At 39.5% G+C, this 14,114-nt stretch overlaps 1 protein-coding gene across 5 annotated transcripts in view; it reads left to right on the plus strand.

Moving 5' to 3' along the window:
* Window positions 1-14,114, plus strand: part of PTK2 (protein tyrosine kinase 2) — a 349,972-nt gene that overhangs the window by 218,719 nt on the left and 117,139 nt on the right. For 4 of the 5 annotated variants that reach the window (XM_054017938.1, XM_054017937.1, XM_054017936.1 and 1 more), the window contains 4 exons: window positions 67-207; window positions 656-733; window positions 1,904-2,011; window positions 5,183-5,300. In XM_054017938.1, the coding sequence (XP_053873913.1) occupies window positions 67-207; window positions 656-733; window positions 1,904-2,011; window positions 5,183-5,300 (445 nt within the window). Of the gene's footprint in view, window positions 1-66; window positions 208-655; window positions 734-1,719; window positions 1,763-1,903; window positions 2,012-5,182; window positions 5,301-14,114 lie in introns of those variants that run through there. The other variant, XM_054017939.1, reaches the window with a different exon arrangement.

Genomic DNA, 14,114 nt, shown 5'->3' on the forward strand with positions numbered 1-14,114 from the left:
TCAGCATCACTGGCACAGCTTTAGATGCACAAACACTAAGTGATCTTTAAATATTTCATTACACAGGCCAAAACACTAAGAAAACTGATTCAACAAACGTTTCGACAGTTTGCCATCCTCAATAGAGAAGAAAGTATTCTGAAATTCTTTGAGATCCTGTCTCCAGTATACAGATTTGACAAAGAATGCTTCAAATGTGCTCTTGGTGTAAGTATAGGGAGCACAATAATCTGCAGAACACATTATGGAATAATGGATATAATTGACATTGTTTAGATCTGCAATTAATTACCTGTGCATAGTACACATTTTGATTAAAAGTGTTCTCTTTTTAAGTTTCATTAACCACAAAAGATACTGATTACATACCTATCTCTCTAAATGACTATCTCAGAAGCCTGAGAGTTTGGAGTAAGTGTGGTAGTTAGATGTCAGTAGATGCAAAAATTTATTGTATTTAATATACATTTGTGCTTAACTTCTGAAAGCCAGGGAAAATAGTTATATTTTAATCTGTTTGATTTGTTTTAAAGAGTTTAAAAGTTTGTAAAGATTGTTCACTGAAGAGTGTAATGAATGATGCTGGAGCTTTGTTCTCAATTTTGTTCTCTTTCCCTTTAAATGTCACGATCTCCACCTCCTTCTACATAAAAAGTCAAGCTGGATTATTTCAGTGGAGCTGGCAATTGGCCCAGAAGAAGGAATCAGTTACCTTACAGACAAGGGCTCTAATGTAAGTCTGCTTCTGTTTTCCTGTCTCAATGACTGTCTTAAAGGCTATGGAGTGAGGCACAGCTTATTGTGAATGGGACTTTAGACAAAGATGAATGAAAAGTCTAATCTTTGAGCCAAACTAAGAAAAGGCAGGAAATTCAAAGTAAAAGCTGTTATTCGAGCATTAACTCATGCTGTGGGATTTGGAGAAAGCACAATGGTGTGAAATAAAGAGCCACTATTGACCTTAACTCTGGATTTTCTGGCTTTTGATACCCATTGAGGCACACATTTAAGTAATCTAAAATATTGGTGGTGACATCTTAAAAAAAATAATTAAAGTCATTTAGTATTTCACATCTATAACCCTTTTTTTAAGCAGAATATTTACTTGGCTAAATAAATCCTTCAGCACTTTTATCTGTCATTTTAAAGCTGTTGTAGTGCAACCATTTCTGTAGTATCTAGATACCAGAAAGTGTAGCATATCTGTTTTTGTTTTGATATTTAGTTCATTTATTTTGTACTGCATCATTTTACTTTTGTCTGAAGTAAATTCATTTGACTAAGTTATAGCACCCAGACACCCATGCCCTCCTGCCTCGAGAAAACACACAGGAATAACAACCACACAGCTGGCAGCTTTTACTGTTGTGCTTTGTGTTAAGCATATGTATTAACTTTCACTGAATTTAATTCAGAGATTACAGAAAGGTTTGGAAATCAGTAGCGTGTTCAGTTGAGAACATTCCACTTAGAGCACTCCAAAGAATGTTTTCCTTTGAGTATGCTATGAATGTGGACACACCTGATTGACCTATTTGATTGTGGTGTGTTTTGCACTGACACGCGAAAAATCTGAATTCAGTTACCAGAGTGTAACTATCCTAATTTAACAGTGACCCCGTCAGGCAAATAAGGAGTGGTATTGACTGGCTTCAGTCCACCCCTCCTCACTTACAAACATGATTACCATGATGGAGATGTAAAGAAATTGAAGGAGGGAGTGTTGAAGATTATGACACGATGAGACCGGAATTGGTATCAGGTAGATATGAATTCAAGCTTGCTCAATGTAATGTAGAGGTGTTAATGCTATACATATGTGAGATATCGGGAATGAAGAGGAGGGTCAAGGTATTATGCAATTCTTATGAATGTCTCATTTTTTATATATGCTTTTCTGCAGCCTACCCACTTGGCAGATTTCAATCAAGTACAGACTATTCAGTATTCAAACAGTGAAGACAAGGACAGAAAAGGGATGTTACAGCTCAAAATAGCAGGAGCACCTGAGGTAAGATATTGACAGCTGTGGGTAACCTTAAAGTTATTGATAAAATGTATGCATAATTTGTTTCTCTACCCTATAAGAAACTTAAATTGAAATTGTTTCCAACAGTTACACAGGTGTGTGTGTGTATACACACCAATAATGGAGCTTGAGGAAATTATTCTGTGTGTAGTAATACTTTTTAAGCCTCTCTTTTACAATTTAATTATAATAAAACAGAATAAATTTGTTTACTGCAAATATTTAAGTGGCTGCCTGTTTGACTTCATTTTTTTCCTTAAATTATCACTAATGTGAATTTCTGACATTTTTATTTACCTGTTAATATTATAAATTGGAACATTTAAATTAGAGCAAAGAGCATTTTACACCATGACAACATTAACCAAAGCTCAGAGAAGAGTAGTTCATATTCTATAGGGGGGGGGAAATAGTCCTAAAAATTGATTGTTCAGAGTACCAAATACATTACAAGAATTTGTAATAATACTGGATTGAACATTATAGATTTGTTACTTTGAATTTCAAATGTGTATATATATATATATATTTTAACTTAGAGAAAATAAAGGGCCTGGGATTTGTTCCTCTGGCTTTTCACTTCTGGATTTCAGTATTTGGTTTGTCCCAGGGGGAAAATGAGCTTGGTTTCATATTAGTTCTGTAGGCACGTTATGCTGAACTTATTCAGCACAAATATGAGTGATTAGCAAGAGCTAGCACAAATAAATAGGACAGGTTCCCTGCACCAAAGTGCTTACAATCTAAATGATATGGCCCTGTGCAGTTGGACTGAATGAGGAGAAACAGTGGACACAGTAACAAAATTCTGTGGTTGCACAAGAAAGATGTGTACACAGCATGGGGGAAATATTATTAGGGATTTTTTGTATTAAAAATATGTACAGTAAATAAATATGTGAAATAAGACAAAATGTTTTGGTGGACTTTTTTTTTTTTTTTTTTTTTGTGTGTGTGTCAACGATGGATTTGAAAGAGGGGGGATAGAGGTAGCTTGGTGAACTTGGTCAAGGAGGGCATTCCACGCATGAGGACAACATGGAAAAAGTCACAGAAACCGCTGTGGAAGAAACATACAAACAGAGCATAGAGCCTGAATTGGTGGAGAGTAGGGGGGTGAACAGGCAGGCAGTGTGATAAGAAGACTAGGTCAGATAAATAGTCTGAAGTAAAGTAAGGCAAAGCAATGGAAGAGAGAGACTCTTGAATTTGGTATAATGGAGAACGGGGGAGGGATAGCTCAGTGGTTTGAGCATTGGCCTCCTAAACCCAAGGTTGTGAGTTCAATCCTTGAGGGGGCCACCTTAGGGATCTGGGGCAAAATCAATACTTGGTCCTGCTAGTGAAGGCAGGGGGCTGGACTCAATGACCTTTCAAGGTCCCTTCCAGTTCTAGGAGATAGGATATCTCCATTAATTTAAAAAAAAAATTATTTAGAAGAAGGGGCTAATGGAAGAATTTAAAAACGGGTGTGTGAGATGTGGTCAGAATAATGAATGAGGATGATGATCTTTATCTGTGAGAGCTTGAGGTTACTGTGGTCTAGTGGGTCTATTCCTGCCTGTGCCATTGACCATTGGTATGACCTGGGCAAGTCACTTCACCTTTCTGTACTTCTGTTTCTCTTCTTCCCTTTGTCTTATCTATTTAGATGATAAGCTCTTTGAGACAGGGGACTGCCTTACAATGTGTTTTTACAGTTAATTGCAGAGTGGGACCCCGGTCTCCGCTGGAGTCTCTAAGCCATACACAATACAAATAAATTATAACAGCTTCATTTGTTACTTTCTAGGCATTCTGCAAACCTCTTCTTTTTTTCTTGGGTCTTTGAGGGAGAGGGTGAGTTAATAGAAAGAGTGGTCAGGTTATTATGATTCTGGTTGGCAGTTATTTTAACATTGTGATTGCAGTTCACTGTATTCTCTGTGATTGTTTTCAGTTTTGTTTATTTTAATTTTTGTAAAAGAGTGTAGATTTAAAGGATGTAAGCCTTAAAGAAGCATAAATAAATAAACTGTCCTGCTGTGCTAGCATTAATAATAATTGGAGTGTACATCACACTTTTCATTCATAGAGCTCCAAATGGTGATTAAGTAGTATCGTCACCATTTTATAGATGGGGAAACTAAAGTACCAAGAGGCAGCTTCCCAAGCAGGGCCAGCTCCAGGGTTTTTGCCGCCCCAAGTGGCGCAAAAAAAACCCACGATCGCGATTGCGATCTGCGGCGGCAATTCGGCGGGAGGTCCTTCGCTCCAGGCGGGAGTGAAGGACCGTCTGCCGAATAGCTGGACGTGCCACCCCTCTCCGGAGTGGCCACCCCAAGCACCTGCTTGGCAAGCTGGTGCTTGGAGCCAGCCCTGTTCCCAAGGTCATACTGTGAGCTAGTGACAGAGCTGGGAATAGAAATCACATCTCCTATGCTTGTGTCCTATCCACTGGACAGCAAAGCCTCTAAGGATTTGAAAAAGAGAGAGGACAAGCTGTCTGTGTCCACAATGAGGAGAGAGAATAAAATGTTGGAATGAACAGTTAATACCAAAACAGTGTTTAAGCTTGGACTTTTTAATGTTGGAGAAGACTTACTTTTAGGGCAAGGAATGTGTTGCTGTAGGAGCGTAGAAAAGGGAAGCATGGTGGAGATATCATCACCTTTAAGAGTTCTGAGGAATAAACAGCTTCCACAGCAGAAGAAAAATATGTCAAGATTGTGACTTAAATGTTGATTTTTTTTTTTTTTTTAATGTGGACAATTGGCCACTAGAGGCTAGCCTGAGAAACCACTTAAATAAGACCAGGTTAATTTTTCATTTAGGAGAAAAGTTTTAATTTGCTGCATCTTCAGACCTTATTCTTTAGGGGGTACTAATTAGGTCTGATATTCCTCTGCAGAAATATTTTAATATGTGTTGCATTACTATGTCCTCCTATGGATGCGGGTGGCACTTAGTATATTATTGGTGCTACCAGAGTACAAATAATCGCTGCTAATAATCTGATGTATTTAGTTTTACTCTTGCCCACATCTTTGTTTAATGTTTTCAAGTATGTACAAATCTCTGATGCAATGGCACAGCTGTTCTGCTCAGTGCTTGCGACCCAAATAATGCCTCTCTTGTTGGTGCCTTGTTTTTTTTGTTTGTTTTTTTTCTTAGCCTCTGACAGTGACAGCACCATCCTTAACCATTGCAGAGAATATGGCTGACCTGATAGATGGATATTGCAGACTGGTGAACGGAGCCACTCAGTCTTTTATTATCAGGCCTCAGAAAGGTAAGATGTTATTTCATTCAGGAAAGAATTTACTTTGTGATAGTCCAATTCTTGATATACTACTTGAAAATTAAACAGTAAATGCAAGGTAGCAACAAAGTCTTACTCAAGGGTGGGGGGGACCTGCTCTCTTTTTATCAGGAAATATGGGAGATTGTTATTGTTTAAAAAAAACTGTTAGTAGATATCGTCATCTAAAAGGTTACTTAATGATGGATAATTTAGATAGGTTTCCACCAGTCATTGCTTTACACTATTATAAAGGTATCTGCAAATGATAGAAAATAAATTGTAATTAAAGGCACATCTAATGAGGAACTATTTCTTGAAATCCAATTCTTTATTTAACATCCAAATGAAAATTGACCTGGGATAATTAGAAGGGTTTCTGACTCATAATACGGTGAAAATAAAAATTCTCCTCCACCCAGGTACTCATAAACTGCTCCATTTTCATTTATTAGCCTTGGTGTATTGTGGGCCTTTGTCACAAAATATAGTTACTACAGAACACTTGCTCTGCTTTATTTTGATACCAAATTGAATCAGTTGTTTTAATACAAAATGGAGGTAGGGGAGACTGTAAGCAGTCTCAGCTGCATTCAAGGTAAGCGTATGGCTATCTCAGCATGCTGTCAAGTTAAAATTTTAGTCATTTCTCCTTGACAGAAACTTGATGTTTTTTAAGAAAGTGTGAATTTATTATCACATATCCTGGGAAAGTCTCTTAAGGATTAAATAAAGGAGACTTTTGCTCAATTTATTTACTTTTATCTGAGTAAATATACAAGGCAGATTTACAAATATGAGGTAAATCATACACTGATGCACAGAGATGCTAAAAACACTTGCACTTGTTGGTATCCTTATTAGTGAATCTGCCCACTTGAACCCTTCCTCCTGTTCAAACAATTTTGTTATCTTATCTGTCAGATCAGCTTGGATTCTGTCAGGATGAAAATTACATTTTAAGATACCACACACTTTTCTGAGTTTTGTTACTAAGATGTGGTTTTAGAACCTGCAGACTTTCACTTCTTTTTTGCAACTGTTTTTCTGTCTATTGTTATTCAAATGATGTAGGGTTGTTGAGACAATCCAAGTCCTTCAGTGGTATGTGTAGAAGTGTCCTACTTGTGCCTGATTATGAAAACTCCATGCACTCTTCCCTTCTACTCCCTAAAGGAACAGCATTTAATTGTTCTAGCTTGAGAGATGTGACTATTAAGCAATTACTTATTGCCATTATGCAGATTAAATATAACTTATTCTTCATGTGCATTGATAACTTTATTCTTAACGGTGAATGCTTCTGCTTTGTATATTCTGACTTCTTGTGCAATTGGCCTTCACCTCAAGACAAACAGCTGCTTGCTTTTGAATCCCTCAAGTTCTACTTCCTTCTCTTCCAACCACAGAAAAGGTTCCCAACCCCTCTCTTCCCAAAAGTATAAATTCTACACCCACCATCCATATCAAGGTCCAATTTTTGCCATCCCTAACTGATTTTCCCGCCTTCCAACCTTCTTCCCAAGCAAGGTTCACAATTCTTTTCCCCCCTTGAACACCACAAGTTCAGATTTCTTGCCACTTCCCAGCCCCAAAAGTTTCCTTTCCAGACCATGCAACGTTATTTCAGATGTCCACATGTCAACTTTAAATCATTGTGGCCAAAATTGAACTTTTGATCTTTCCCCTACTCAAGCCTTTACCTCACCCCAATTTCTCCACATCACCACTATGCTCTCAGTCACGCAGGTCCATAATCTGGGTGTCCTCTTTAACACTGCCCTCTCTCTGGAGCCACAAATCCAGTCCCTGTCCAAGTCTTGCCCCTTCTGCTTAGGTTCTATTTCAAAGGTTCGGCCTTTCCTGTCTCTCCAGACTGCCAAGGCTGTTTTTCAGGCTTCCATCAACTCATGACACAAACCACATTGCTCCCTGTTAAATCAATTCATATCACAACTGCCAAGATCTTTCTGGCTCATTGCTCTGACTCCCTGTTCTCCTTCACATCAAACATAAGCTCTTTGACATTACCTTTAAGGCCCTTCACTACTGAGCCTTGCTCCTGTCTGACTGATCTACAGGCTTCCGAAGTAATCAGTTCCTGATTTGACTCTACCAATAATGCATCCTTGATATTCTGATTTTCTGTTTCTCTCTCAAATCCCTCTGTGTTTTCTCCCATGCTGCCACCCAATCTCACAGCCAAAGTCCATAAAACAGCCACCATATTCTCAAAGTCTGTCCTCAAAACTCACCTCTTCCTGAATGCCTATAGTTAACTGCAACCTCATACTGGGTAGGCAGGTGGTGAATTGTGATTTACTGCCCCTGGTTGGCTAAGAATTGCACATATCCTATTATTTTTTCACCATATACCCCATTTCTTTTTCTCCCCTGACCCTAACCCGCTTGTATGTGTCATCCACTTGTTACGTCTTGTCTTATAGTTTATAAACTCCTTAGGGCAAGGATTGTCATTTCCTACAGTGGTTGGCTTCTAGGCGCTACTGCAATATAAATGTTAAATAATAACCTGTGATGCAAATGCAGCCATGTCTGTGCTGGAACATTATATGTGGCATCACAACAGAATAGCTTAGAACAGGAAATGAAGGAAAAAACTTCACTAAATTGAAACTATAGGGAACACTTCAGTAGGTAGAATAGAGCTACTGGAAAGAAATACGACCAAGAAACAGGATAATACCTCTCTTGCAAGCATCCTTACAAATTAATAGACTTGCAAAAAGTTCAGTGGATCCTTAGCGACAGCTACTGGCCAAGGCCTCAGTTCTACCTCTCAAATGAAACATAACAGCTTTTCACACTCCCATACAGCGCTGGTTCAGTAACAGCTGAGAGGGGAGAGTATTACCTACTAAGTCACCACTAACACCTTGAGTGTTTCTTGGGTGTCTGTCATCCAAATACTGACAGTCCCATTGGGTTAAATTTGAGATTAAACCCAATGACATACTAGCACAAAAATAGTCTAATTTAGGTTTAGCCCCAGTTGGAAGCCATAAAACCATATACTTTCTAAGGGAAAAAATGCTGTGTTTAGTCTGATCCTTAGTGGTTTTAAAACATCAGAATGATACAGTCTTTGTGGGATTTATTGGCGTGCTCTTTTTCTGTATAACTGCCAGCAAGCACCATGTAATACCTTAGCTGTTACCGTCTGTGCAAGAAAGATGTTTTTTCAGACCATTTGTTTTCTTCCTCAAATTGCTGTAGCTTTAAAAGCATACTCAACTATAAAAGTTTACTTTAGAAAGAGTGACAGTGATTTGCACTGATCTATGTGATGTACTTGTAAGTATATCTTAACTGAAACAAATGAGTAATGAATGATTCAGATAAGGCGCTACTCTTAAAGCAACATGCCTTACTGTACTTCGCTTACTGTATGTAAGTTTGTTCTCGATATGCTAACATCAGAATACCTCACATAGAATATATATTTGGCAAGTTTCTTCAAAAAGGCCTGGCTTCATTGATGCAAACTGACCTACACCATTTCCTAGTCATGTAAGATCAACTGGGTTTTTTCTTTGAGGTGTTTTTAAATCTCATGGCAATATTCAGCCTCATGAAATATTAATTAAAACTTTCTACAGTAAGAGCTCTTCCCCAACCTGGATCCAGAATTCCAAGAGCCTTCTCCTGAAATGAGCTTCGATTATATGAACTATGCCAGAAAAAAAATCTTTGTAGCCACTTTGGCTCCTAACTCATTAGGTCTTTTCTCTTGTTTGAACATTTTTTCCCCTTGTGGCTCATTATGGCAAGGGTCCTTACAAATTATCACTCTAGATCACTGAAGAAAGCCATGTCTTTGGAATATTAACAGTCTCACTATGCATAAATTATCGAGAAGCTGTAAATTTGTATTTGGTGAGAGAGCACTATTAGTAGTTTTGTCTAAAGCCTGAAAATGTAGAGTTCTACTTTTTATTTGTCCTGTTATTTCATAAATATTTTGCTAAATCAAGTGAAATAGGCTAACCTAATAATTTATGGAAGACGAGTATAAATTAAATGACTTTTATAAAGACATGAAGACAGGGCCGGCTCCAGGTACCAGCTGAAGAAGCAGGTGCTTGGGGCGGCCAATATCAAGGGGCGGCACTCCCGCCGCTATTGGGGCGGCATGTCCGGGTCTTCGGCGGGTCCCTCAGTCCCTCTTGGAGCGAAGGACCTGCCGCCGAATTGCTACCGAAGAGCGGAGCAGCGTGACCGTGCTGCCACGGCTTTTTTTTTTATTTTTTTTTTTTTACTTTATTTTATTTTCCGCTTGGGGCGGCAGAAAACCTGGAGCCGGATGATGAAGACTTGAACTAAGTTGTTAGCATCTTCATGATATGGTGCACTAAATGGTTAAAGCAGTACAGTGCCTTTCTTGAAATCTAAAGCTTGTGACTGAATTTTTGAGCTACTATATCAGTTTGGCAATTTTGAATTGATTAACAAACTGCTCAAAGACTCTTTCTGAAACACTATGGAGAAATACATGAATAGATGAAGCATGTAGCTGGTTATGCCTATATACCAAAACCAATCTTTATATTCAAACATTATTTCCTCTTTGTTTCCTTTCTGAAGAGATCATAATCAAATCAAAATCAATCTTAAATACTTCAAATCAAAATTTAATAAGATGGAAAGTTGTCCAAATAATTGTGTTCATTATTCAGTCATTTGAAATGTTTCATTTTCAAGTACTAATTGAACTTTTTCATCCTACTGTCAGAATAGCAAAATATCTTCTAACTCACTTATCTATTGTATCACACTAATTGTTTGGAAAACATAATTCCAACTATACATATAAAGTGATGGGGTCTAAATTAGCTGTTACCACTCAAGAAAGATCTTGGAGTCATTGTGGATAGTTCTCTGAAAACATCCATTCAATGTGCAGTGGCACTCAAAAAAGCGAACGAAATGTTGGGAATCATTAGTAAAGGGATAGATAATAAGACAGAAAATATCATATTGCTTCTATATAAATCCATGGTACGCCCACATCTTTCATACTGAGTGCAGATGTGGTTGCCCCATCTCAAAAAAAGATGTATTGGAATTGGAAAAGGTACAGAAAAGGGCAGCAAAAACTATTAGGGGTATGGAACAGCTTCTATATGAGGAGAGATTAATAAGACTGGGACTTTTCAGTTTGGAAAAGAGACAGCTAAGGGGGGAATATGATAGAGGTCTATGAAATCATGTCTGGTGTGGAGAAAATAAATAAGGAAGTGTTATTTACTCCTTATAACACAAGAACTAGGAGTCACCAAATGAAATTGATAGGCAGCAGGTTTAAAACAAACAAAAGGAAATATTCCTTCACACAACTTGTTGAGCGCTTTGCCAGAGGATGTTGTGAAGGCCAGGACTATCACAGGATTCAAAAAAAGAACTAGACAAGTTCATGGAGGATAGGTCTATCAATGGCCATTAGCCAGGATGGGCAGGGATGCAAAACCATGCTCTGAAGTGTCCCTGGCCTAGCCTCTGTTGGCCAGAAGGTGGGAATGGGTGACAGGGGATGAGTCACTTGATGATTACATGTTCTGTTCATTCCCTCTGAAGCACCTGGCATTGGTCACTGTCAGAAGACAAGGTATTGGGCTAGACACACCATTGATCTGACCTAGTATGGCTGTTCTTATGTAATGTTTTTGACAAGCTTTTTATTAGAGCATTTTTTTGCTTTGAAAATTATTTCATTTCTGATGTAAATGAAGTTTAAATTGTGGTAAATCCAAATATACCTGAAAGATCTTTTAATGTGTCTGTTACGCACACATGGCTTTTAAACTGAATATTGGGGGAGGGTGATGGAATCCTTAACAGTGAAATCCTTGCTGATCTTAAACACAAAAAAGAAGCTTGCAAGAAGTGGAAGCTTGAACAAATGACCAGGGAGGAGTATAAAAATATTGCTTAGACATGTAGGAGTGAAATCAGGAAGGCCAAATCACAATTGGAGTTGCAACTAGCAAGGGATGTTAAGAGTAACAAGAAGAGTTTCTACAGTATGTTAGCAACAAGAAGGTGGTCAGGGAAAGTGTGGGCCCCTTACTGAATGGGGAAGGCAACCTAGTGACAGAGGATGTGGAAAAAGCTAATGTATGTAATGCTTTTTTGCCCCTGTCTTCCCGAACAAGGTCAGCTCCCTGACTACTGCATTGGGCAGCACAGTATGGGGAGGAGGTGACCACTCTGTGGAGAAAGAAGTGGTTCAGGACTATTTAGAAAAGCTGGACAAGCACAAGTCCATGGGGCCGGATGCGCTGCATCTGAGGGTGCTAAAGGAGTTGGCAGATGTGATTGCGGAGCCATAGGCCATTATCTTTGAAAACTCATGGTGATTGGGGGAGGTCCCAGATGACTGGCAAAAGGCTAAGGTAGTGCCCATCTTTAAAAAACGGAAGGAGGAGGATCCAGGGAACTACAGGCCAGTCAGCCTCACCTCAGTCCCTGGAAAAATCATGGAGCAGGTCCTCAAGGAATCAATTTTGAAGCACTTCGAGGAGAGGAAAGTGATCAGAAACAGTCAGCATAGTTTCACCAAGGGCAAGTCATGCCTGACTAACCTAATTGCCTTCTATGACGAGATAACGGGCTCAGTGGATGAGGGGAAAGCAGTGGACATGTTATTCCTTGACTTTAGCAAAGCTTTTGATATGGTCTCCCACAGTATTTTTGCCAGCAAGTTAAAGAAGTATGGGGTGGATAAATGGACTATAAGGTGGATAGAAAACTGGCTAGATTGTCGGGCTCAATGGGTAGTGATCAATGGCTCCATGTCTAGTTGGCAACCGGTATCAAAGTGTCGGTCCTGGGGCCGGTTTTGTTCAATATCTTCATTAATGATCTGGAGGATGGCGTGGATTGCAGATGACACTAAACTGGGAGGAGTAGTAGGTACGCTGTAGGGTAGGGATAGGGTAGAGAGGGATCTAGACAAATTAGAGGATTGGGCCAAAAGAAATCTGATGCGGTTCAACAAGGACAAGTGCAGAGTCCTGCACTTAGGACGGAAGAGTCTCATGCACTGCTACAGACTAGGGACCAAGTAGCTAGGCAGCAATTCTGCAGAAAAGGACCTAGGGATTACAGTCGATGAAAAGCTGGATATGAGTCAACAGAGTGCCCCTTGTTGCCAAGAAGGCGAACAGCATTTTGGGATGTATAAGTAGGGGCATTGCCAGCAGATCGAGGGATGTGATCATTCCCCTCTATTCGGCATTGGAGAGGACTCATCTGAAGTACTGTGTCCAAATTTGGGCCCCACACTACAAGAAGGATGTGGAAAAATTGGAAAGAATCCAGCAGAGAGCAACAAAAATTATTAGGGGGCTGGAGCACACTATTTATGAGGAGAGGCTGAGGGAACTGGGATTATTTAGTCTGCAGGAGAGACGAATGAGGGCGGATTTGATAGCTGGTTTCAACTACCTGAAACGGGGTTCCAAAGAGGATGGATCTAGGCTGTTCTCAGTGGTACTAGATGACAGAACAAAGAGTAATGGTCTCAAGTTGCAGTGGGGGAGGTTTAGGTTGGCTATTAGGAAAAACGATTTCACTAGGAGGGTGGCGAAGCACTGGAATGGGTTACCTAGGGTGGTGGTGGAATCTCCTTCCTTAGAAATTTTTAAGGTCAGGCTTGACAAAGCCTTGCCTGGGATGATTTAGTTGGGGATTGGTCCTGCTTTGAGCAGGGGGTTGGACTAGATGACCTCTTGAGGTCCCTTCCAACCCTGATATTCTATGGTTCTATAATATAGTTGTTTCTCAGCTCTTGAAATGAAAACTGAACGCCTCTGCAATGGGCCGTTCTTAGTGACATGTTTCAGATCTCAGAGCTGTACAAGTTTCAGAGTAGCAGCCATGTTAGTCTGTATCCCACGGAAGCTTATGCTCAAATAAATTTGTTATTTTCTAAGGTGCCACAAGTACTCCAGAGCTGTACAAGTACTTACGATCTTACAGTTGTTACAGGAATGCTTTTGTCTCATATTGTCAAGACCAGCCTGGCTGGGCTTACCTGAAGTGATCAATTCATATTTAAAGAAATGCAATTTTAACCGCATTGCAGTGCAGTTCAGTCTTTTCAATACTGTAAACAGTGATGTTGCTTCTGATTCTTGACAGTGTAGACATTCAGGGGCATATCATTCAAGATCCTCCTCTTTTTCTCCTGTTTGTCTCCCCTCTTGTTGGTGATCCTCCATCAACAAAGGTCTGTGCATCCAGATAGTGCTAATTTGTGCATAAATTAGGAGGTTGCTTTAGAGAGGTACAGTGTGCTCCTTCCTTTTCCCCAAGGTTGAGCATACAGTCCCCATTGCGCTTCCATCCCAAACCAGTCCAGAGGGGATAAGAGCACAAGTTCTGTTCAATGTTACTCTGGTACTAATGAGAGTTCTTAAAATTACTATACGTTTTATTACCATTACTCTTTAGAGTTTGGAAATGGAAACCTTGTTTTTAAAAAAAGAGGGGGGGGAATTGAGGTTGAAAGAGGAGTCAAACTCTGACTGATCTTTTGAGGCCTCTCAAAGCAAGGTACCCATCCTATACACTTTAGCAGGTGTAGGAGGAGCAAGTGGGCAGAGGGTTATGGTTTGGGTACGATCTGAGGGTAGAGGAGAGTGGAGTGAAAAAGATGGGCATAGGCAGGTTTTTATCCACAATGAAAATTTTAAGTGCTTACAAGTTTAAAGATATATAAATGTTGACTTGAACATGACTAAGAATCTCTTTCCCTCTCTCTCACCATCATTCCCTTGCACC

Source organism: Malaclemys terrapin, chromosome 2, assembly GCF_027887155.1.
Source record: "Malaclemys terrapin pileata isolate rMalTer1 chromosome 2, rMalTer1.hap1, whole genome shotgun sequence".
In the NCBI taxonomy this organism is placed as follows: Eukaryota; Metazoa; Chordata; order Testudines; family Emydidae; genus Malaclemys; species Malaclemys terrapin.